Source organism: Urocampus carinirostris, chromosome 16, assembly GCF_059441175.1.
Source record: "Urocampus carinirostris isolate Australia breed hairy pipefish chromosome 16, RoL_Ucar_1.0, whole genome shotgun sequence".
Lineage (NCBI taxonomy): Eukaryota > Metazoa > Chordata > Actinopteri > Syngnathiformes > Syngnathidae > Urocampus > Urocampus carinirostris.
In genome coordinates, this window is record NC_142364.1 from 35,627,551 (window position 1) to 35,649,506 (window position 21,956).

At 39.7% G+C, this 21,956-nt stretch overlaps 1 protein-coding gene and 1 pseudogene across 4 annotated transcripts in view; one reads left to right on the forward strand and one right to left on the reverse strand.

Annotated features, from left to right (window-relative positions):
• The window catches only part of derl2 (derlin 2), a 35,853-nt gene extending 14,746 nt beyond the window's left edge, over window positions 1-21,107 (forward strand). The window contains exons 5-8 of one of the 4 annotated variants that reach the window (XR_015847069.1): window positions 5,715-5,910; window positions 8,379-8,469; window positions 8,539-8,740; window positions 20,168-20,295. Coding sequence is in view for 3 of the 4 variants with exons in the window: in XM_088319626.1 (XP_088175752.1) it covers window positions 5,715-5,910; window positions 8,379-8,469; window positions 9,174-9,311; window positions 20,168-20,276 (534 nt within the window). In the remaining variant the exon portion in view is untranslated. Of the gene's footprint in view, window positions 1-5,714; window positions 5,911-8,378; window positions 8,470-8,538; window positions 8,741-9,173; window positions 9,312-11,042; window positions 11,152-20,167 lie in introns of all 4 variants that reach the window. The other 3 variants (XM_088319626.1, XM_088319628.1, XM_088319627.1) reach the window with 3 other exon arrangements.
• LOC148351201 (U2 spliceosomal RNA) lies at window positions 6,622-6,892 on the reverse strand (annotated as a pseudogene).
• Window positions 21,108-21,956: the final 849 nt, after the last annotated feature.

A 21,956-nucleotide genomic window follows, 5' to 3' on the forward strand; every position in this document is an offset into this window, starting at 1 on the left:
TTATAAAAGGTTAAAATTGTTTCGAATTTCAGTTTGTTTGTTTTTTTGGGTAGATTTCTAAATATTTTAATTAATGTTTCCAGTGTTTTTCAAAGATATGTTTCGCGATTATTTTTTTTATTTTTTTTTAAACTTAAGTTTCTTCTTGTCTTTCACAGTTTTGCACTTAAAACAATATTTAAAATTAGAGGTGAGATTAGAGGTGAGATTGGGCCCAAAAAATCCAGGCCTGCGTGTATATAAACACAAACACCCTACTAATATGACAGATTAACTTGTTTTGAAGTTCACAGATTTGGGTTTACTTCAAAGTGCAGCGCTGAAATCTGTTCATTTTGCCAAAGTGCTGCAAAATGAAACTAAGCAAAATGGCACTGTAAAGAAAATCATATTCTGCAGGTTACAAGCTGCTAAAAGTGAAATATTTGGCTGAAAAGCAGAAAGTTTGAATCTATTGTCGAGAAGCTGAAATTACATCTAACGTAAGCCACGTAGAGGTGTAAAGAGGAAGCGCTGCTCTTTTTCTGTGACACCAAGGATAAACATTTCTTTGTATTTAGTGACGGCGCCGTCACGAATGGTAGCCACTCCAGCAGCTCCCGTGTTATTTTCGATTGTTCTCAGCTCAGGGATGCTGCTGGAAATGTGAATTTCCCTTCGGGGATGAATAAAGTATCTATCTATCTATCTATCTATCTATCTATCTATCTATCTATCTATCTGTCTCTGTCTCTGTCTCTGTCTCTCTCTCTCTCTCTATATTTGGAATTCAACTGATAGTTTGGTAAGCATGTTCCATATGTGATCTGAATAATATAACTTTCTTACCTCTATTTGAAATAGACATTTTATTGAGTCACACAGGAATTCCAGTTGCTTAACTTTAAAGTTACATGGTATAAAAAGCTTTGTTTAAACAAGTTAAATCCACTGGAGAGTGAAAAAATAAATGTTATGATTTAGTAGAACAATACAATTAAAATATATGTTAATTCATGATGTGCATAATATTACATGATTATTGGTAATATAATCATCAAAGGGGCTCCCAATAACATTTTTACTTGCTTTTTCTTTTTTTATTTCATTTTTTTCTTTTCCTCTTTCCTGGTTTCTTTTTTCTTCCTTTTTTCATGCTTTTGTCTTTTCTCACTTTTTTTCTTCTACTTTTCTTCTTTTGTTTCCTTTTTCCTTCCTATTTTTCTTTTTAAAAATCATCTTCTTTTGTTGCTTTTTTCATTGTTTTTTTTTTTCTTATTAATAAATGGATTGTTTTTGTTGCATAATCTTTGGAGAAAAAATATGGTATTTTTATTGAGCTGAGCCAAAAAAGCAGCTTCTCAAAAAAGAGACCGAGTCCTCCTTACTACAGTAGAGGAATGCGTTTGCATTATGCACAGCACGCACACATGCGGACGTCCCCACACACTGACACTTTTTACTGCAAGTGCAAATAGGCCCATGCGCGAATCATTTGCAACCTGCACGCCGAGGTTTAACATCTCCCTGCTAGCAGGGGCTGCTCCATGGGGAGAGGCACCCATTGTGTGCTACAGGGGGCATGAGAGTCCATGCCAGTGTCAGATGGCATACACAACATAATTGATATAGCATATGCTCTGCCCAGACTGCGTTCAGTACTACGCCCACTTTTCTGTGGTTGGGCTGAGCGTGTCAGGTGGGTGGCCTCTACCCTCCTCTGTTCCCCCCTGGCAATACCCATGTGACACAATGCTATTATTGGACTACCAAAAGACAAAGAAAAGCACAATAACGACAACAACAATGAGCTATTTCCGGTCTGCGGCGAGAACTTTGAAAAGTAGCACTCGAGTAAGCACTTTTGCTTTATTATATATTACATCCAAAAGCTAAAATCTCCAAAACTTAAATGACTGACCATCATCTGGCTCTATAGCTATGACTGCAGGCCTGTCCCGCTTAAACCTGTAGCATATCCGTCTAACCGGCGTGGAACTCAGCATGTCTTATTCACCCCACAATATTTGCTGAGCCCTCTACTGTTCTCCCTGTACACCTCGGACTGTTAACCAACCCGTCCCAGAAACATAATTGTCAAGTTGGCTTCCAAAACCACTTTAGTCAGCCTTATCGCTTATGGGATGAGGCGTCATACTCGAAGGAAGTGGAGACGCTGACAAGGTGAAAAATACTGAACACCAATGTTTCCTGTAAACTTCTATGGGTCTAAGCAATCGCACAAAGTCTGTGAGCGTCACTTGGAACAAGTGAGCAAAAACAATCTCAAATGTGGTTACCAAATCATCATCAAACAGCTCCAAAACCCGACATCAAAGCAAGTTAAATTCTGCTAGCTTTCCTGCAATACTAGTTTTTCAAATTTGAATGAATTAGGTAATGTAGTATTGGACAGGTTGCACGTCCCACACGTGGCAGTTTTTACAACAACTATTACATGAGATTTCCATTTTTTTTTTTTTAGAAAAGTATCTTTTGTTACATATTACCAGGGGTGGGTAGGAATGGAGTAGATTTACTCTGTTACATTTTATTTGAGCAAGTAATGGGAAATTTTGTACTTCTACGAGTATTATTAAATTCCTATACTTGAGTAAATTTGTGAAGAAAAAATAGTACTCTTACTCCGCTACATTAGACAACATTGAAGTCGTTACTTCGTTCCTTAATAAATTCCCTCCACGCAAGTACGAAAATGTTGTTGACGGATGAAACGGATCGAAAATGTCGCTTAAGGCACGGTCACACAGCCTTTCACGGGCGTATCGAGGCTGAATCAAGGCCAGAAGTTTCTGCCCGTGAAGCGGACACGGTGAAAAATGTGCAAAATTGGCTAAACCCGCTGTTTACCCGTGGTATGACCGCGAAACAGACGCCGGCGACTGTTCCGCGTCCTTATCGTGGGTAACCGCGGCTGCGTCGCGTTTGACTGTGCTTACACGCGGTACACACGCTGATTCACGTGATAACACCGCGATACAGACGCAGAACAAACGTGCTATGACCTTGCTCCACCCGCGATTACTCGCTAAAATTTCGCGTCCTACCCGCGCGTAACCACGTCTTGGCCGTGGCCGTAGCACGTTCGTACCGCGTCTTTACCTCGTGTGTACCACGTGTGCCGCCCGCGGTTACCCGTGGTCTAAAGTTTTGAGCAGCGCAAAACTTTTTCGCGCGGCCAACCGCGAGTGAATTTCTTACCGCGTGTAAAGCACTGCTGTATCTCGTCCGTATCGCGATCTCAAAGCGTCCAACAGCGTCTGCTTCACGGGCAGAAATTTCTGGCCATGATTCAGCCTCGATACGCCCGTGAAAGGCTGTGTGACCGGGCCTTTAAGCAGGAGCACCCTTGGCCTCACATCAAATGCATTGTCCACTTAAAATGGGTGCGAAACACCACCTACAATATGCAATGTCTCCTTTGTTAGAGTTCATGGGCTAGCTTGTTATTCTGCTTGCAGAGTCTGTTAAGATAATTATTGGCGCTTTGAATGTGCTACTTTGTGCTACATGTGCTTAACTTATTTCTATGATTTCATACTTTTTTATGTAACTGTTTATTAAAGCACTTGCATTTACGTTGATTAAAATAATCTACTTTTAAATTAAATGTATTTTTTTGATTGATTGGATGGACTTTGATAATTTTTATTATCTACCCACTTCTGAATGTTAGTAATATGCAATGCTTCAATGTTGCCTAATATATTGGAGTAAAAGTACCGTTTTTTTCTTCAATAACTTACTCAAGTAAATGTATTCTGTTACTACCCACCTCTGCTAACATTATGTGGATTTATATACCTGTTTGCGCAATACAGAAATGGTTTTATTCACACATTTTAGTGGAGGTACAATGTTGGCAAAAAGATTGACTGTTACATTTAAATAATTTGCAACCTATTTGAAATTAACACGAGCGATCAAAGATCCCCCGAAAACATTTATTTTTTTCCTTTTTATATTTGACCCTTTTTTCTTTGTTTCTTTTTTCCTAGCTTTTTGGTCCTTTTCCCTAGCTTTCTACTTTTTTTTCCTGGGTTTTTTGTTTTTGTTTTCTAGTTTTGTTTTATTTTTTATTTGTTACTTAATTTTCTCCTTTTCTACCTTTTTCTTTGTTTTTTTTTCCCCCTTTTTTCATTGTTTTCTCTGTTTATTTCCCTCTTTTATCCTGTTTTTCTCCCTTTTTCCCTTTAATTTTTTTTTCTGTTGTTCCTTTTTCATTTGTATTGTTTGCTTTTTTCTTTGCTTCCACCTCCCCTTTTAAGTCATTTTTGTGGATAATTTACATGGGAGTATATGGATGAAAGCAACAAAACGATCTGAAGAGACATTTGGGTGCCAAAGAGCCCTTTTCTCTCAAAAAAAAACAAACACTTGCGCCTACATTGCCGTGGTCACGTAGGTAGAGAAGTAAAGTTACAAAGCTATTTGAACCAACTGTGCAGGCGATACTTGAAGTAAACTACACCTGTCTCTCTATATTTTAATGTCTTTATGTTATAAAATAATACAATAATAATTTTCTAAAAGCAAACTCCAAATTTCTTGCGCAATTTAACTTTTCTTGTGCGCTGAGAAAATCTGCGCAGTTTGAAATTGCGCACGCGGGCAGCTTAGAAATCCATGGAAGTCATACTTGACTTCAGAGACCCAGCTCCATCCATCATCAATGGAGACTGAGTAGAGAGAGCCCACTCCTTCAAACTCCTTGGTGTGCATAAATCCTGGTCTGCTAAAACCAGGGCTGCGGTAGTGAAGGGCTGCATAGACTCCACTTCCTAAGAATGTTTAGGATGGACAACCTGAAAACAAAAATGCTGGTGTCCTACAAAGCCACATGAAGAGCATTCTGGCATACGGTGTCATGGAGTGGTATGCTGGGATCACGAGAAGGAGCAGAAAAACTAAGAGAGTAATCAACATGGCTTGGGAACTCATTGTCCTCTCGGCTTGCAACACAGCAGCAGAGCTATCAACAATATAAATGACTCTTCTTACCGGCCGCTACCTTTTTGTTCTGCTACAGCCCCATAAAAACAACAGGCTCAAAGACAGTTTCTTCCCCAGGGCCATCACCATCCTAAACAAGCGTGCAAAACTGATAATATATAATATACACTTATTCGGATTTATATGTTTCTGCTAATTATTACAATGCAACATTTTTTCATTGCACTATTATGATTATAACTTGGGCTAGTCTAATCTTGTTGCATACAATGTTTCACCACCTTGATATTAAGACTATTCTAATCTGTTGTATTATAATAACATCAACAATAATAATAAAACATCAGGACATAAATATCTACAATTATGAATAAAATCAAGGTAACACAAATGGTACTTTATGGTTCACTGAATTATAGTTAACATCCAACTGGTGTATCTTTTAATTCAATCAACAATTATGCAGTGAAATAGATCATGATCCGCCACGATGACCATCATGTGTAAATACGTTTTTTGTATTCTTTTTTACCCCAGATGACCTCAGCAACACTAAACAGTGACACAATACGGTCGTGTTTATTTTGTATCAGAGTCTGAAGAAAAAGAACAAGTTTTCCAAAGCACACTTGTACAAACGCGATGTACCATTTCCTTGGTAATTTTAGGTAGTAAATAGTTGCCAAGTTTGTTAACTAATTACCTTGTTGAACTAACCAAATTGAAGACATATTTTTTAAGGTTCCTTAACCTGAATTCAGTTATTTGGAACGTTAGTGAGTTTGGTGTTCTTGGGCCATGCTTTCACAATAATGTTAGTGTATATTTGGAGTAGAAGAAATCCAAATGTTCGAATGAATTTCTTCGGCCTTTTGAATTTCCAAGCACCCTTTCTGCCCTGGGTGCTGATGGGATTTTCACTTCTGCTGGGGAATTCCATCATTATAGATCTTTTAGGTAATTTGACTATCCTCAAAATACTGTCTACCGTAAATTCCGGACTATAGAGCGCACCTGATTATAAGGCGCACCCACCACTTTTTGGGTGATTTGATACTTTTGTACTTATACAAGCCGCACCCATGTACAAGCCACGGGCCCGCATTAAATCTTGCGACTCTGTCAAAAGTTTATACCGGGCCAGGCTGTAAGTTCAACAAATGGGGGGGGGGATGTTGTAGAGGTTTATTGTTCTATATTTTTTATCAATTATCTGTTATTGGTCAAATCATAATACACTACAAAGCCAACAGGCCCTGACACTTGCTCCCAGTCAAAAGGCTGGGTCAAGGTCCTAGCCACAGGGCCAGGCAGCGTAACATTTTTTTTAGAGGTTTATTGTACTATATTCTTTATCAATTATTATCCGTTATAGGTCTAATCATAATACACTACAAAGCCAAGAGGCTGAGACACTTGTCACAGCCAAAAGGCTGGGTCAAGGTCCTAGCCACAGGGCCGGGCAGCGATCAGTGTAACTTCATAGATAATGTACAAATTCAGAACCACAGTCGGGGGTTAAGGGTTATTGTTCTATTTTCTTTATTAATTATCCATTATCCGTTATCGGTCAGTTCATAATACGCTACAAAGCCAAGGAGCCGGGACACTTACTCTCAGCCAAAAGGCCGAGCTAAGGTCCTAGCCTCAATGCCTTGCTGCGATCATTGCGAATGCACCCTTCCCGGAGGTACTGCAATACCGGGCCGATGCGTGGAGTGGACAGAGCAAGCTCTTATTCCATCTCCGGATAGCAAAAATCAGCAATATATTCAATTGCGCACAGCCACGATGACTGCTGATGTCAGTCAACACGGGGGGGGTTTAATGGTTATTGTTCTATCTTCTTTATTCATTATCCGTTATCGGTCAGTTCATAATACGCTACAAAGCCTAGGAGCCGGGACTCTTACCCTCAGCCAAAAGGCCAAGCTAAGGTCCTAACCTTAAAACCTTGCTGCGATCATTGGGAATGCACCGTTTCCGGAGGTACTGCACAGTTTTTTTGGTTTGAACAAATTTATTGACACTAATAACAGAAAACAAAGAGTGTGAGGTTTGAACAACCCCTCTTGACAATCTCAACAGCAATCAAGCACGTTCACAATATTATATTTCAATATGACGTTTAACATCAAACACAATGTGAGGCTTGAACAACCCTTCTCGAAAATCTTAATAGCAATCAATTTTTTTTTGGTTTGAACAAATTTATTGACACTAATAACATAAAACAATCATGACAATCTCAACAGTAATCAAGCACATTCACAATATTATATTTTAATATGACGTTCAGGGGTTTTTAAGGGTTATTGTTCTATCATCGTTATTCATTATCCATTATCCGTTATCGGTCAGTTCATAATATGCTACAAAGCCTAGGAGCCCGGGACACTTACTCTCAGCCAAAAGGCCAAGCTAAGGTCCTAGCCCTAAAGCCTTGCTGCGAACATTGCGAATGCACCGTTCCCGGAGGTACTGCAATACCGGGCCGATGCGTGGAGTGGACAGAGCAATCTCTTATTCCATCTGTGGACTGCAAAGATCAAAGATCATGGCTTACACCGTACATTATTAAAGCCCACAGTCCAAATATCATGACATAGTACACAAATCCAGAGTCACGGTTGATATCACAAATAGAAGATGATACCCGTAATAAAGGTATGATGCAGACTTGTAAAGTTGGTGTCCCGTTGAAAGTAATCCAAGGAAACAAAATGTATATTTCCAAAGTTAAGGGTGGGTAAAATATATATCCACTATTGTCCGCTGCAACAACAGACAGATCTACCGGTAACTCAGATCTACCACATTTCCCATCAGCCCGTCTTATTTTTGATTCGTCCGTAGAACACATAACAGAATACATTTCTAAAATAAATACATTACAAAAATATACAGTTGCAAATACATATTATACATGGTTACACATATTTACGAAGAAAGACGGTACACCGAGTTTTCAAAGCTTTAATAATAATAATATAACTTTCATCCTAAACTGTGCCTTTGAAAGGTACCAACACGCTAGTAGGATCACCCTCGCTATGCGTCAAGCGTGACTCTCAAAACAAAGCAATCCGGATTTGTGAAATACACGGAAGATCGTCCTTAACCACCTCCTGATAATTATTGTCATCAATGGCATTTTCCCCATTATCATATCATACCTTTACAGAAAATATATGCTAAAATTTAGCTATTGCAGTCTTTCTTGACGCACATATTCTACTGGTCTTAATATTACCTTTTAAACTCCTGCGCCGCTGGTGGCCGTTAGAAAAATTCCATAGATTATCCGCTTCACTGAATAAGCCGCAGGGCTGAACATTTGGGAAAAAAGTAGCGGCTTATAGTCCGGAATTCACGGTAGTTAAATATGTCCTCTCTTTAAGTAAAACGTCTTTTGCCTCTTCAAGGTATTGCTGTGGGTCACGTGTATTTCTTCTTGGAAGATATCTTTCCCAATCAACCAGGTGGAGGAAGATGGCTGAAGACTCCATTGATATTGTGAGATGTTAAAGATTTTTGCCATTTTAGCGCTTATAAATGAGGTTTTTTTTTTTTTTTTCAAAACAGATTTGTCAAACGCCCCGTCATTTATGTGGCCCGAGAGACAATGCTGAGAAAAAAATGACTATCTGTCGAACAATTACTTGCAGCTTTAAATATGTCCACTGGATGTTCCAAAGTCCGCCGTCACACTGTACTCACTGTAGCTGTATTTGCGGTCTACCATCAATCAACCAGAGAACATCGAGGAAACCCAAGGGTTAGAAAAGTAGGTTTAAGCTACCTGTTAGGGCATTAAACTGAATTTAGGGTTCTGAAATAGGGCTGACACTTTGGTTACATTTAGAATTAGTTGAGGCTTGGGATTAGAAACTCTGGTTTGAGCTCCATATTTGGGTTCTAAACAGATGTAGGATTCCAAAAAAGATTTAGAGTTAGGGTTACAGTTTTAAACAGGGTTAGGGCTAGTGTTACACCTAGGATTAGGTGTAGAACTATTGTTGGCAGCTGGGGTTTGGAGCAAGTTACGGTTTCAAACCAATGTTTGGGTTCAGAAAAAAGGTTGGGGCTAGAAGTAGGGTTTGAAACTAATGTTTAGGATCCCACTCGTTTAACCAGTGCCAGATTTCTTCTTTTACTGGCACTGGAAAAATTGGCTTTGAAAGTCCTTTACAATGTGTTTGAATTTGGCTATGTGAAAGGTGTACAAACCCTGGATATGGTCAAAGACCCCAAAAGATGGCAGAATTGTTGAGAGAAGGTGGAGAAAGAACTACAATCAAGCACATCGGGAAACGTTACATCAACAACTCAAAACCTACAATCAAACACTCAAACAGGCAAGGATAATATTCTTCTCACTTTAAAAACAACCCAAAATTAATTTTCTCCACCTTCGATCTTTTAACTAAAGTTGATTTTAAAAATGTCCCTCCTGGAGCAGACAAATGCTCTTTGTGAGGACTTTGCAGACCACTTCAGAAGTCGAATGACTTATGTCAGACCTACAATAGCTCGACAACTGATTTTACAAGGGGAAACAAGAGTCGACTTATCTCCAAAGTCAACCCAACAACCTTCTCTTTAGACCCGATCGCTACATTGCTTTTAAAGACATTTTATGGATTCCTTGAAGAACAGATTTTCGATACAGTCATTTTCTTTCTCCAGATGGGCGTTTTCCCTGCCGCCTTTAAAACGGCAGTGGTGAGTCCCTATCTCAGAGGTAAGATCTTGGGCCCGGGCTTAAGATCTCAATCATTAACTCGGGCCTGGCTTCTCTCTTGCCGTTTTTTTTTTAATAATTGTTCTTTAAAAGGTGAATGCGCAGCATGCACTTACTTTTACTTATGTAATTACTATTGACTGTACGTTAAGTTACACTGACCATACCCAGCTCTACATTGCCAACTCCCCGGATGACACAAGTCAGATGAAAATCCTGTTAGAAAACATTTTAGAAATAAAGTCATGGATGGCAGAGAACTGTCTACAGCTCAACAATTAGATAGATAGATAGATAGATAGATAGATACATACTTTATTCATCCAGTAGGGAAATTCACACTTCCAGCAGTCTACCCCGTTGTTTATTAACAGATTAACATGATGCCCTAGGGGTGCTTGTAGCGGAGTGGATGATGTCACGCCAGTCCAAAAGTTCAACATCCCTGCGGCAGATGGAAAACTTTTCTTTGTGAAAATCCAGGGATACACCACCTTGTGTTAGCAAGTCCGCCTCCCCTCCGATTCCCCCCGGCTTTCGTGTCTGTTTAGCGACGTTGAAGCCGGGTAGCTCATGGTGGCTACATGTTAGCGTCCGGAATGCTAAACGTGAGTTACGTTTCCGCAAAACACAGCAACTGCGCTCCCTGTGCGCTTCGATGTTTTCCACCAGCAATCGATCTTATTTGGTCGTGAGTTCGCATTTACCATGATTACGGATGGTACCGAAGACTTATAACGCCGCTAGCCGCTTCGCTAGCTCCGGCTCTTCTTTCACGATAGGCCCCTTCATCACGCCGGCACGAGAATTCTTCAGGGCAAGGAGTTGAAATTCCTTGAATACACGCATTTTTTGTGCGCTAAACCCCATGTGCCATAGGATAGAAGTAATCCATAGTGTAGTTGTCAAAACGGGAAGAAAAAAACACCGAAGATAGGAGCAGACAATAATACAATAGGGCAGCTGCAGGAAAAGGCAGCCACTCGTGGCAGCGCCGCTTTGAATGGAATTACAAACCAGAGGTCTTAGCCATTGGTCCTGAAAGTTAGAGAGAAAAACGAAAACTACAAGAGTTTAGACCTTCAGAATGTGTAAATAAATGTGGGTTATGATTGAGTCATAGCCTAAACCACATATTTAAAATATAACTATAATTAGCTTTTGTAATCTCAAGAATACAGCCAGAGTCCGCCCGATTCTCTCTCAGGCTTACACGAGGGGGGGCTGATGCTGATGTTTCCTTGTTTTGGGTTACACTGGTATAAGCATGCTTTTATATCGCTTGTCTAGATTATTGTAATGCCCTGCTTTCTGGTCTTCCCCCAAAAAACTACTGCCAGCGCAGCTACTACAAAATTCAGCAGCACGTGTGCTTATGGGGGCTGGTTGGAGAGCTTACACCAGTTTTGAAATCGCTGCATTGGCTCCCTCTGTATTTCATCATCTAGTATAAGGTGCTTTTACTTGTTTTTAAATGTCTCAACATTCTTGGGCCATCTTATTTGTCTGATTTGCTATTATTATATCAGCCCTGCCGGCTCCTTGTGTCCTGGTAGCAATTTTTTGACTGTTCCTAGGGTGAGAACCTGCTCTTATAGTGAAGCAGCATTCAGCCATTTTGGTTCTCACCTGTAGAACATTCTGCAGTAACACCTCACGTCTGTGCGCACCCCTAATTTTTAAACTGGTCATTTTTATTTAGTTTAATTTGTTTAACTGTAACATACTTTATTTTTTACTTCACATTTGCTTTGTTTTTCTTCTCGTTTTTAGATATTTTTTTGTGTTTCATTGTTTTGGTAAGGTGTGGTTCAATGTCTGAAAATCCTGAGGCCATCTACTGCCATCCCTCTCTGTGTGGATAAGCCCCCCTCCGGTCACTTTCCTGACTTGGTTATTCTGTGCCTAGCCTGTATTTTATTTGTCAAGTCATGTTTATTTGTCTAGCCCTTAATCACAAAGGGCTGCACAGATTAAAGACTATTGCAAACTTATTACAGACTATTAACCTACATGAGGGCAATGATACACATATTATCAACATAAAGTATAGGTTATTCATATACTAAAGAGTAGAAGTGTGTTTTAAGCTTAGTTTTAAACATTTCCACTAAGGTTGCAGATCGAATCTCAGGGGGCAGAGCATTCCACAGCACCGGGGCCCGAATGGAGAACGCTCTCGAATCTGCGGATCTCTTCTTGGCTCTTGGGATCACTAGTAGACCAGCGTTTTCAGAGCGAAGGCTCAGGACCAGAACATAGGGGGAAATTGAATCTCAAAGATATGAGGGAGCAAATGCATGTATGATTTTTTATAATACCAACAGAACCTTAAAATCACATCTTAAGCTAACAGGAAGCCAATGCAGTTTAGCTAAAATCTGGGTAACGTGATCAAACTTTCTTGTCTTAGTTAAAAGCCTCGCTGCAGCATTTTGTACCAGCTGAAGGCTCTTGATTTTGGACTTCGGGAGACCGGAGAGTAGTGCATTACAGTAATCGAGACGGTAAGTAACAAACGCGTGAATTATAATCTCCGCATCTGACTGAGACAGCATAGGACGAATTTTAGCAATGTTGCGAAGTTGGAAGAAAGCTGTTCTAGTAATATTCTTCACGTGTGTTTGAAAGGACAGATCTGGGTCAAATATGACACCTTAATTTTTGACTGAGTCACTCTGGGTGATATTACATTTGTCAATGTTCAGAGAAGTTTTTGAGAATAAGTCACGGCATTTAGATGGACAAATAACTAATATTCTGTCTTTTCGGAATTAAGACGCAAGAAATTGAGTGACATCCACTCTTTTATCTCAGTGAGGCAGGCCTCCAAATTTCCACAATTTAGTGTGCCAGATTCCTCCATCGGAAGATATAGTTGAGTGTCATCTGTGTAGCAATGGAAACTGATATTATACTTGCAAATAATATCACCTAATGGAAGCTTGTAAATGCTGAAAAGAAGGGGGGCAAGTACTGAACCCTGTGGAACACCACAGGTAACACTAAAGGGCTCAGATGTCATTTCACCATATTTAACACAGTGCATCCTATCTGAGAGGTAGGATGGGTCGGTTCAGTGTAGGTTTAATGACAGCGGACTTAAAAGCTGCTGGAACTACACCTGAGGAGAGTGATATATTTATAATATTTAGAACTGAAGGTCCAAGGACCCCAAAAAGACCTTTAATCAGCAAACCCGGAAGCGGGTCAAACAGGCAAGTGGTCGGTTTGGCCGTATTCACCACCTGTTCAAGATTATCGAGTGACAGATCACTAAATCAGGAAAAATTCCCTGAACAGCCACCATGTCGCACATCTATAGATTATTGCCCTTTAATATGTGATGTATTAAAAGTGTCTTTAGAAATTTCTTCCCGTATGCGTTTAATCTTCTTATTAAACAAGACCATAAAGTCATGGGCTGAATGGGTAGAACTATCTGGGATAATCTGTTGCCTCGTTAGCAATGCTACAATGTCGAAAATAATTTTGGGGTTATTCTTTTGTGCCGCAATCACCTCCGAAAAACAGGCTGATTTTGCGGAGGCTCGGGCTGCTTTATAGTTTAACAAGTTGTCACACCAGGTTTGACGGAAAACCTCAAGCTTGGTAGCGCGCCATTTTCTTTCAGATTTCCTGCATTCTTGTTTAAGCGATCTAATTTTATCAGTAAACCAAGGTGTGCGTCTTTTAGGTCGTGATTTAAGCCGTATGGGTGCTACTTAATCCAGGACACTAGCCAGGGTAGCATTAAACTCATTCATGAGTGAGTCAATAGAGCATTTATATAAAGGAAATGACGCAACTACTCCTAAAAGATCAGAGAGCTGAGAAACTATGCCAGTGCTTATATTGCGTCCGCTAAATCCTTCAGTTTTTTAAATACTACATTTAGCCAGCACCTCAAATGTAACTAAATAATGATCAGAAATATGATATTTTATTGTATATGAATAGTGACATATTTTCCAATGCGGGTGGAGAGGGAAGGTAACGTGGACATTCCCAACTGTATTTTTGTGACTTGAATAATTAATAACTTACTTCACATTAAGTAGCTGCATTTAGTTTACAAACTAGAGAAATTTGCTTTGAATTATATTTATTTGTTTCAGAATTTAATTCGGTGTTTACCAATTCGGCCAGCAGTTGGTGCTCGCGGTTTTCCACCTCAATTAATTTGAAATAGCCTCATATTGTTTCAAATATTTATCATGAAGGAAGCAATACTCTACTTTTATCATCAGCTATATGTTGTCACTTTTTAAGTTCATTGATATGGATTGATCAGTCCAGAAGGAGAATAATATCGCACACAAATAAACAATGGCCATGGAAAAACTATGTTTTATTGTTTGTTTTTTTTATGTTTTTTTTTCTTAGACGAATTTGCTGAACTTTTATCTGAACTAGTAACCTATGCAGACAAAATTATAATTATGGGGGACTTCAACATTCATATGAACTCCCCACTCAGTTCACTTACTATTGTGTTTAGGTCTCTAATTGATGCATTTGGTTTTAATCAACTGGTTGATTTGCCAACCCATAAAAATGGGAACACGCTAGACTTGATTCTGACTCGAGGAGTTTTAACCTCAAACATTATGGTGTTACCGTGTACTACCGTTATCTCGGATCAATATTTAGTTACATTTGAGGTGCTAACTAAATGTAGTGTTAAAAAAGCTCAAGGATTTAGCGGACGCAATATAAGCACTGGCACAGTTTCTGAGCTCTTTGAACTCCTTCCTGGAGCAGTTGCGTCCTTTCCTACATACAATGACTCGATTGACTCACTCATGAATGAGTTCAACACCACCGTGACTAGTGTGCTGAATTCAATAGCGCCCATAAAACTAAAATCACGTCCTAAAAGACGCACGCCTTGGTTTACTGATGAAACTAGAACCCTTAAACAAGAATGCAGGAAATTGGAAAGAAAATGGCGCGCAACCAAGCTTGAGGTTTTTCATCAAACCTGGTGTGACAGCTTGTTAAAGTATAAAGCGGCCCTTGCCTCTGCAAAATCGGCCTACCTTTCGAAGGTGATTGCGTCTCAAAAGAACAATCCCAAAGCCCTTTTTGACACTGTAGCATCGCTTACAAGGCAACAGACTATCGCAGATAGTTCGACACACTCTGCTCAGGACTTAATGGTCTTCTTTACTAAGAAAATTCAATGCATACAGGAAGAAATTGCTAAAGAAATTATTAATACCACACATGTTAAAGGACTGAAATTTACAGATGCACCACAGGGTGGCTGCCCTGGGAAAATGGCCGGTTTTAGTGAACTGTCACTTGATGATCTCAAACAGGTGGTGAATGCGGCCAAACCGACAACTTGCCAGTTCGACCCGCTCCCAGCTTCACTTATTAAAAGTCTTTTTAGCGTCCTTGGGCCTTCAGTTCTAAATATTATAAACATATCACTCTCCTCAGGTGTAGTTCCAGCAGCTTTTAAGTCCGCTGTTATTAAACCCACACTGAAACGACCCAACCTTGATCCAGAAATCCTAAGTAATTACAGACCTGTGTCAAACCTACCTTTCCTCTCTAAAGTACTTGAAAAAGTAGTGGCACAGCAGCTGAATGCTTTCATATCCGAGAATAACCTTTTTGAATCCATGCAATCAGGATTCAGGGCTAACCACTCTACTGAGACAGCTCTGATCAAGGTAACAAATGATCTGCTAATGGCAATGGATTCTGGCGCTTCATCACTTTTGCTGCTGCTGGATCTTAGTGCTGCTTTCGACACAGTGCACCACAATATCCTACTAGAACGATTGGAAAAATGGATTGGTCTCTCAGGAACCGTCCTCTCGTGGTTCAGATCCTACCTCTCAGGACGCACTGTGTTAAATATGGTGAAATGACATCTAAGCCCTTTAATGTTACCTGCGGTGTTCCGCAGGGTTCAGTGCTTGGCCCCCTTCTTTTCAACATTTACATGCTTCCATTAGGTGATATTATTCGCAAGTACAATATCAGCTTCCACTGCTAGGCAGACGACACTCAACTATATCTTCCGTTGGAGGAATCTTCCACACTAAACTGTGGAAATTTGGAGGCCTGCCTCACTGAGATAAAAGAGTGGATGTCACTCAATTTCTTGCGTCTTAACTCTGAAAAGACCAAAATGTTAGTCATTGGTCCATCTAAATGCCGTGAATTATTCTCAAAAACTGCTGTGAACATTGACAAATGTCATATCACACAGAGTGACTCAGTTAAAAATTTAGGTGTCATATTTGACCCTGATCTATCCTTTGAGATGCATATAAAGAAAATTACTAGAACCGCTTTCTTCCATCTTCGTAACATTGCTAAAATCCGTTCAATACTGTCTCAGTCTGATGCGGAAACTATAAGTCATGCATTTGTTAACTCCCGTCTCGATTACTGTAATGCACTACTCTCCGGTCTACCGAAGTCCAGAATCAAGTCTCTTCAGCTAGTACAAAATGCCGCAGCGAGGCTTTTAACTAGGACAAAAAAGTACGATCATATAACACCGATTTTGGCTAACCTGCATTGGCTAACAGTTAGCCAAAGATGTGACTTCAAGGTTCTTTTAGTATTGTACAAAATCATACATGGACTTGCTCCCTCTTATCTTTCAGATCTGATCTGCCCCTATGTCCCGGTCCGAAGCGTACGATCTGAGAGTGCCGGTCTTCTGGTGATCCCGAGAGCAAAGAAGTGTTCTGCAGGTTCAAGAGCGTTCTCCATCCGGGCACTGGTGCTGTGGAATGCTCTTCCCCCTGAGATCCGATCTGCAACCTCAGTGGAAATGTTTAAATCTAAACTTAAAACTCACTTCTACTCCATTGCATATGAATAACCTACTCTTCTTGTCGGCTGAAAAATAGTTTGTGTAATATAGTGTAATAATCTGTGAAGCCCTTTGAGACTCTTCGTGATTTAGGGTTATACAAATAAAAATGACTTGACTTGACTTGACATGACAAGGAAAATTAAATCAAATCAAAGAACAAATTAAATTGTTGACAAGAAAAACCCGCACTTGTAATTAACAAAGGAGAAACTGTTTGGGGGGAAAGGGAGTTGAGTAGAGATGGCAATGTTTTAAATTCCTAAAGAAACACAGGATTCTGTATTGTGCCTATTTTGAGAAACAAATGTGTACTAAGCTTAAGGACTGTCCCAAAAACAGCACATTGTTTATTTTGTAGCCAAGTCACTTTGATGAATGGGTAAGTGTGAAACACATTTTAAAGTGCTTTGGGAGGTCTTCATTGACTTAAAAAGTGCTACATACAGTCGTATGCAAATCTTTGGCAACCCTGATTATTTTCAAGATTTTCCTTTATAAATCATTGGTTGTTCGGATCAGCAATTTCAGTTAAATATATCATATAGCAGACAAACACAATGATATCTGAGAAGTGAAATGAAGTTCATAGGATTTACATAAAGTAAGCAATAATTACCTAAGCAAAAGTAGACAGGTGCATAAATTTGGGCACCCTTGTTCTATTAATTTGTATATCTTTAGCACTAATTTTTGGAACACAAAATTTGTTTGGGAAGCTCATTGACCTCTTGACCTACATACACAGGTGAAGCCAATCATTAGAAAAGGTATTTAAGGCGTCCAGTTGCAAGTTGTTCTCTTCCTTGCATCTTCTGAAGAGTGGCAACATGGGAGCCTCAGAACAACTGTCAAATGACCTGAAAACAAAGATTGTTCAACATCATGGTTATGGGGAAGGATATAAAAAGCTGGCTCAGAGATTTCAGCTGTCAGTTTCCACTTTGAAGAACATAGTGAGGAAATTGAAGCCCACAGGCACAGTTCTAGGTAAGGCCCGGAGTGGCAGGCCAAGAAAAATCTCAGATAAGCACAGGCGAAGGATGGTGAGAACAATCAAACTCAACCCACAGAACCGCTACAAAGACCTACAACATGATCTTGCTGCAAATTGTGTCACTGCGCATTATTCAACTATTCAGCGCACTTTGCACAAGGAGATGCTGTATGGGAGAGTAATGCGTCAGAAGCCTTTTCTGCGCACATGCCACAAACATAGGTTGAGGTATGCTAAAGCACATTTGGACAAGCCAGAGTATCTCTTTTTCTCTCCCTTCCTTTTTTTCCTCTTCTTTCTACTTGCAATAATAACATAGTAAGTAGTACAAGATAAAACCCTTGTTTTCCAAGTCTTTTCAACAAGAGTAAAATGAATACTTCTCAAAGGTTTCTGGTTTTGTTTGATGCTACTTGTAATGTATGAGATTTTTTTATTAAACATTACTGTAAAATCTGGTCATGACACCATCTTAAAGGAAATGCATAATAAACAAAAAAACTTATTTTTAACACAATAAGGCGCAACGGATTATAAGGCGCAAATCCCCGGGCCCTCACTCTCCCTAAAAAATGAAATGATCACAAGAACGATGAGCAAAATTTCTGACCCACACAAGGAAAGCAAGTGAATGGCCATCAGAGAACAGAGACCAAAGAAACATACCATCATAAGTAACATGCAATGCCTCCAGGGTCTCAAATCCTGCAATGCCCTGCTTAAACTAGTGCATATGTAAAAGCCCATCTGAAGTTTGTTATAGACTGGAGCAGAGGTTCTCAACTGACTTTAGGACATTTGGACAAGCCAGCGTCATTTTGGAATGAGGTGCTATGGACTGATGAAACTAAAATTGAGTTATTTGGACATAACGAGGGGCGGTATGCATGGCGGGAGAAGAACACAGCATTCCAAGACAAACATTTGCTACCCACAGTGGTGGTGGTTCCATCATGCTGTGGGGCTGTGTGGCCAGTGCAGGTACTGGCAATCTTGTTAAGGTTAAAGGTCGCATGGATTCCAGTCATTATCAGCAGATACTTGCGAACAATGTTCTGACAAAGCTGATGTTGTGCCGGGGCTGGATACTTCAACAAGACAACGACGCCAAACACTGTTCAAATTCTACTATGGCATTCATGCAGAGGAACAAGTATAATGTTCTGGAATGGCCATCTCAGTCCCCAGACCTGAGTATTATTTAAAATCTGTTGTGTGCTTTAAAGCGGGCTGTCCATGCTCGTAAACCATCAAACCTGACTAAAGTGAGATGTTTTGTAAAGATGAATGTTCAAAAATACCTTCAACCTGAATCCAGACCCTCATTGGAAGCTATAGGAATCGTTTGGAGGCCGTAATTTCTGCAAAGGAAGGATTCTACTAAAAATGGATGTATTGATCTTTCTGTTGGGGTGTCCAAATTTATGCACCTGCCTACTTTTGTTCAAGCAATTATTGCACATTTTCTGTAAATCTTGTAAACTTAATTTCACTTATCAGATATCACTGTTTGTCTCCTATGTGATATATTCGGGGTTGGGTAGGGTTACTTTAACTTGATTACTTTCAATTATTTTGGATTACTCCAATACCAAATATTCTAATAAAAGACAAAATAAACTAAATATGAATAAAATTATGACTCACAACACGTGGTAAGCTTTCTCTTCTGGCTGTGATCTCTTTGATCTCCGGCAAAACTAACATAAAATGCGACAGAAACAAAATGAAAAGAAATCCAAACAACTTGCCAACATAATTTTTGCCATTCCATATGTTCCGTTACTCCCCAAGCCTGCACAAAATTTAGTAATTTTATTCATATTACTTTATTTTGTCTTTTATTAGCATATTTGGTATTGGAGTAGTCCAAAAGTATTTGAAAGTAATCAAGTTAAAGTAACCCTACCCAACCCTGGTTATATTTTACTGAAATTGCTGATCTGAACAACCAATGATTAATAAAGGAAAATCTTGAAAATGATCAGGGGTGCCCAAACTTTTGCATACGACTGTAAATGCAGACGATTTACCATGAAAGGCTTGTGGGTCACGTCTTTGCCAGCGGCAGGAGCATTTGGGGCCCACGGGTGATCTAAAGATCTCGCCGCCGTGGGCCTTGCACCCCAATTGGGGGGTGCCCCATGGCTGATTGGGGGGAGTGCCCTCACCTTTTATAGCCGCCGTGACTCGAGTCCACCCAAGCGGGGGTGGAGAGGGAAGATAATGCGGACATTCCCCATGTGCCCCTCTCTGACGAGAACATGCACATCGTTTTTTTCAATTACAATGGAAAACTTTTCCAGGCGGACGAATTTAATCAGTTAGAACAGAGATGGTCTTCTGGCGGGAGGGTGTGGCACACGAGTCTATAGTTGGATACAAAGGGGAGAATTTTTTTTTTAGAAGGAAGAACAAGACAGAAGAAGTTTCTGTAGCTAATCAGAGAGTATCTCTACATACCAATTACATTAGTAACATTTATAAGTTACATTAAGGCCTTTTAAGATTATGCTGATATGGCCCTAGGTAAAAATGAGTTTCACATCCCTACTTTGAATCTTAAATAATATGTATTCTTATGTTTTTATCCCTACCCCCTCAAAACCCTGAATTATCTCATTACCAGAAAGAAGCTGTTTGACACTCGTGATGATGATGCCGATTACAATCCATTGCCTGAAGATCGCCCAGGAGGGTTTGCTTGGGGAGAGGGACCACCAAACCTTGGAGGTTAACTGTAATTTAGTGTTGTTAATTATTCTTGCAAATATTCTTTTCCATAGTGATGAGGTGAATTTATATATTTTTTCATGAGTGGATAATGCAAAAAATGGAAAAAAGATGTACTACTTATAAAGAGTTTTTTGTTAAAATTTTCCTGAGTAGATTTAAAGCAGGGGTCTCCAACCTGGTGCCCGCAAGCACCTGGGTGCCCCCTGACCTGTTTGAAAATAGCTCACCAGTGCTGGGTCATAGTGATTTTTTGGTAAATTTATTACTTTTTTTTTTGTGGTTGACCGTGTCAAATTAAGCCAAATTCTTCTAATCTCTCTTCTCTTTCTTTCCTTAAATTTTTCTTTCTTTTTCTCCTTCCTTCTTTCTTTTATACTTTCCTTCAATCTTTACTTCTCTTTATCTTCCTCTCTCTCATTCCCTCTTTTCCTTCCTTCCTGCAGTCTTTTTATGCAGTCTTTTTATCTTTCTTTCCTTCTCTCTATTTCACTGTCTATCTCTTTTTCTCTTTCTTTTATCTCCCTTCCTTTTTTATCTCTTCTTTCTACTTGCAATAATAACATAGTCAGTAATACAAGATAAGTTATTTTTTTTAGAAATGCTTATAAAACTGGGTGCCCTTTGCACTAATAAGGGGAATAAAGTAACTTGACGCTTGAAAACGGTTGGAAACCCCTGATATAAAGTGTTATGCCAGTCGATGGTCGATCAAAAATAGTTTTCAAGTGTTTTCAACAAGAGTAAAATGAATGCTTCTCAAAAACTCTGGTTTCTGGTTTTGTTTGATGCTACTTATAATGTATGTGATTTTTTTATTAAACATTACTGCAAAATCTGGTCATGACACCATCTTAAAGGAAATGCATAACAAACAAAAAAAATTATTTTTAACACAATAAGGCGCAAATTCCCCTCACTCTCTCTCCCTTAAAAATGAAATGATCACAAGAACGATGAGCAAAATTTCTGACCCACACAAGGAAAGCAAGTGAATGGCCATCAGAGAACGGAGACCAAAGAAACATACCATCATAAGTAACATGCAATGCCTCCAGGGTCTCAAATCCTGCAATGCCCTGCTTAAACTAGTGCATACGTAAAAGCCCATCTGAAGTTTGTTATAGACTGGAGCAGAGGTTCTCAACTGGTCTGACTTTAGGACCCACCATCGTACCCTAATTACAATCTGTGACCAAAATCAAGAAAGATTTTCAATTTTAAAATGTATGGAATAAAGAGATTGTGTAGTTTAAAGCTGATATATTAGAGCATCCATTATCTGCACCGCTTATCTTCAGTAGGCTGGAGCCCATCCCAGCCATCCTCGGGCAGTGGGCAGGGGAGACCCTGAACTGGTTGCCAGCCAGTCGCAGGGCACACAGAGCCATAGACATATAACCACTCGCTCATTCACACTGAGGAACAATTTGGTTAGGCCAATTAACATGACATGCATGTTTTTGGGAAGTGGGAGGAAACTGGAGTGCCCGGCGGAAACCCGCGCAAGCACGGTGAAAACTTGCAAACTCCACACAGGAGGTTCGATCTCAAGACCTCAGAACTGTGCTGCAGACACGCTAACCACTGCGCCGCAGTGCTGCCCATATTAGAACATATTCACCTTTTTTCAAAAACCAAAAAAATCAACAAAACCAAAAGGACTTCAAGTACTGTTTATACTA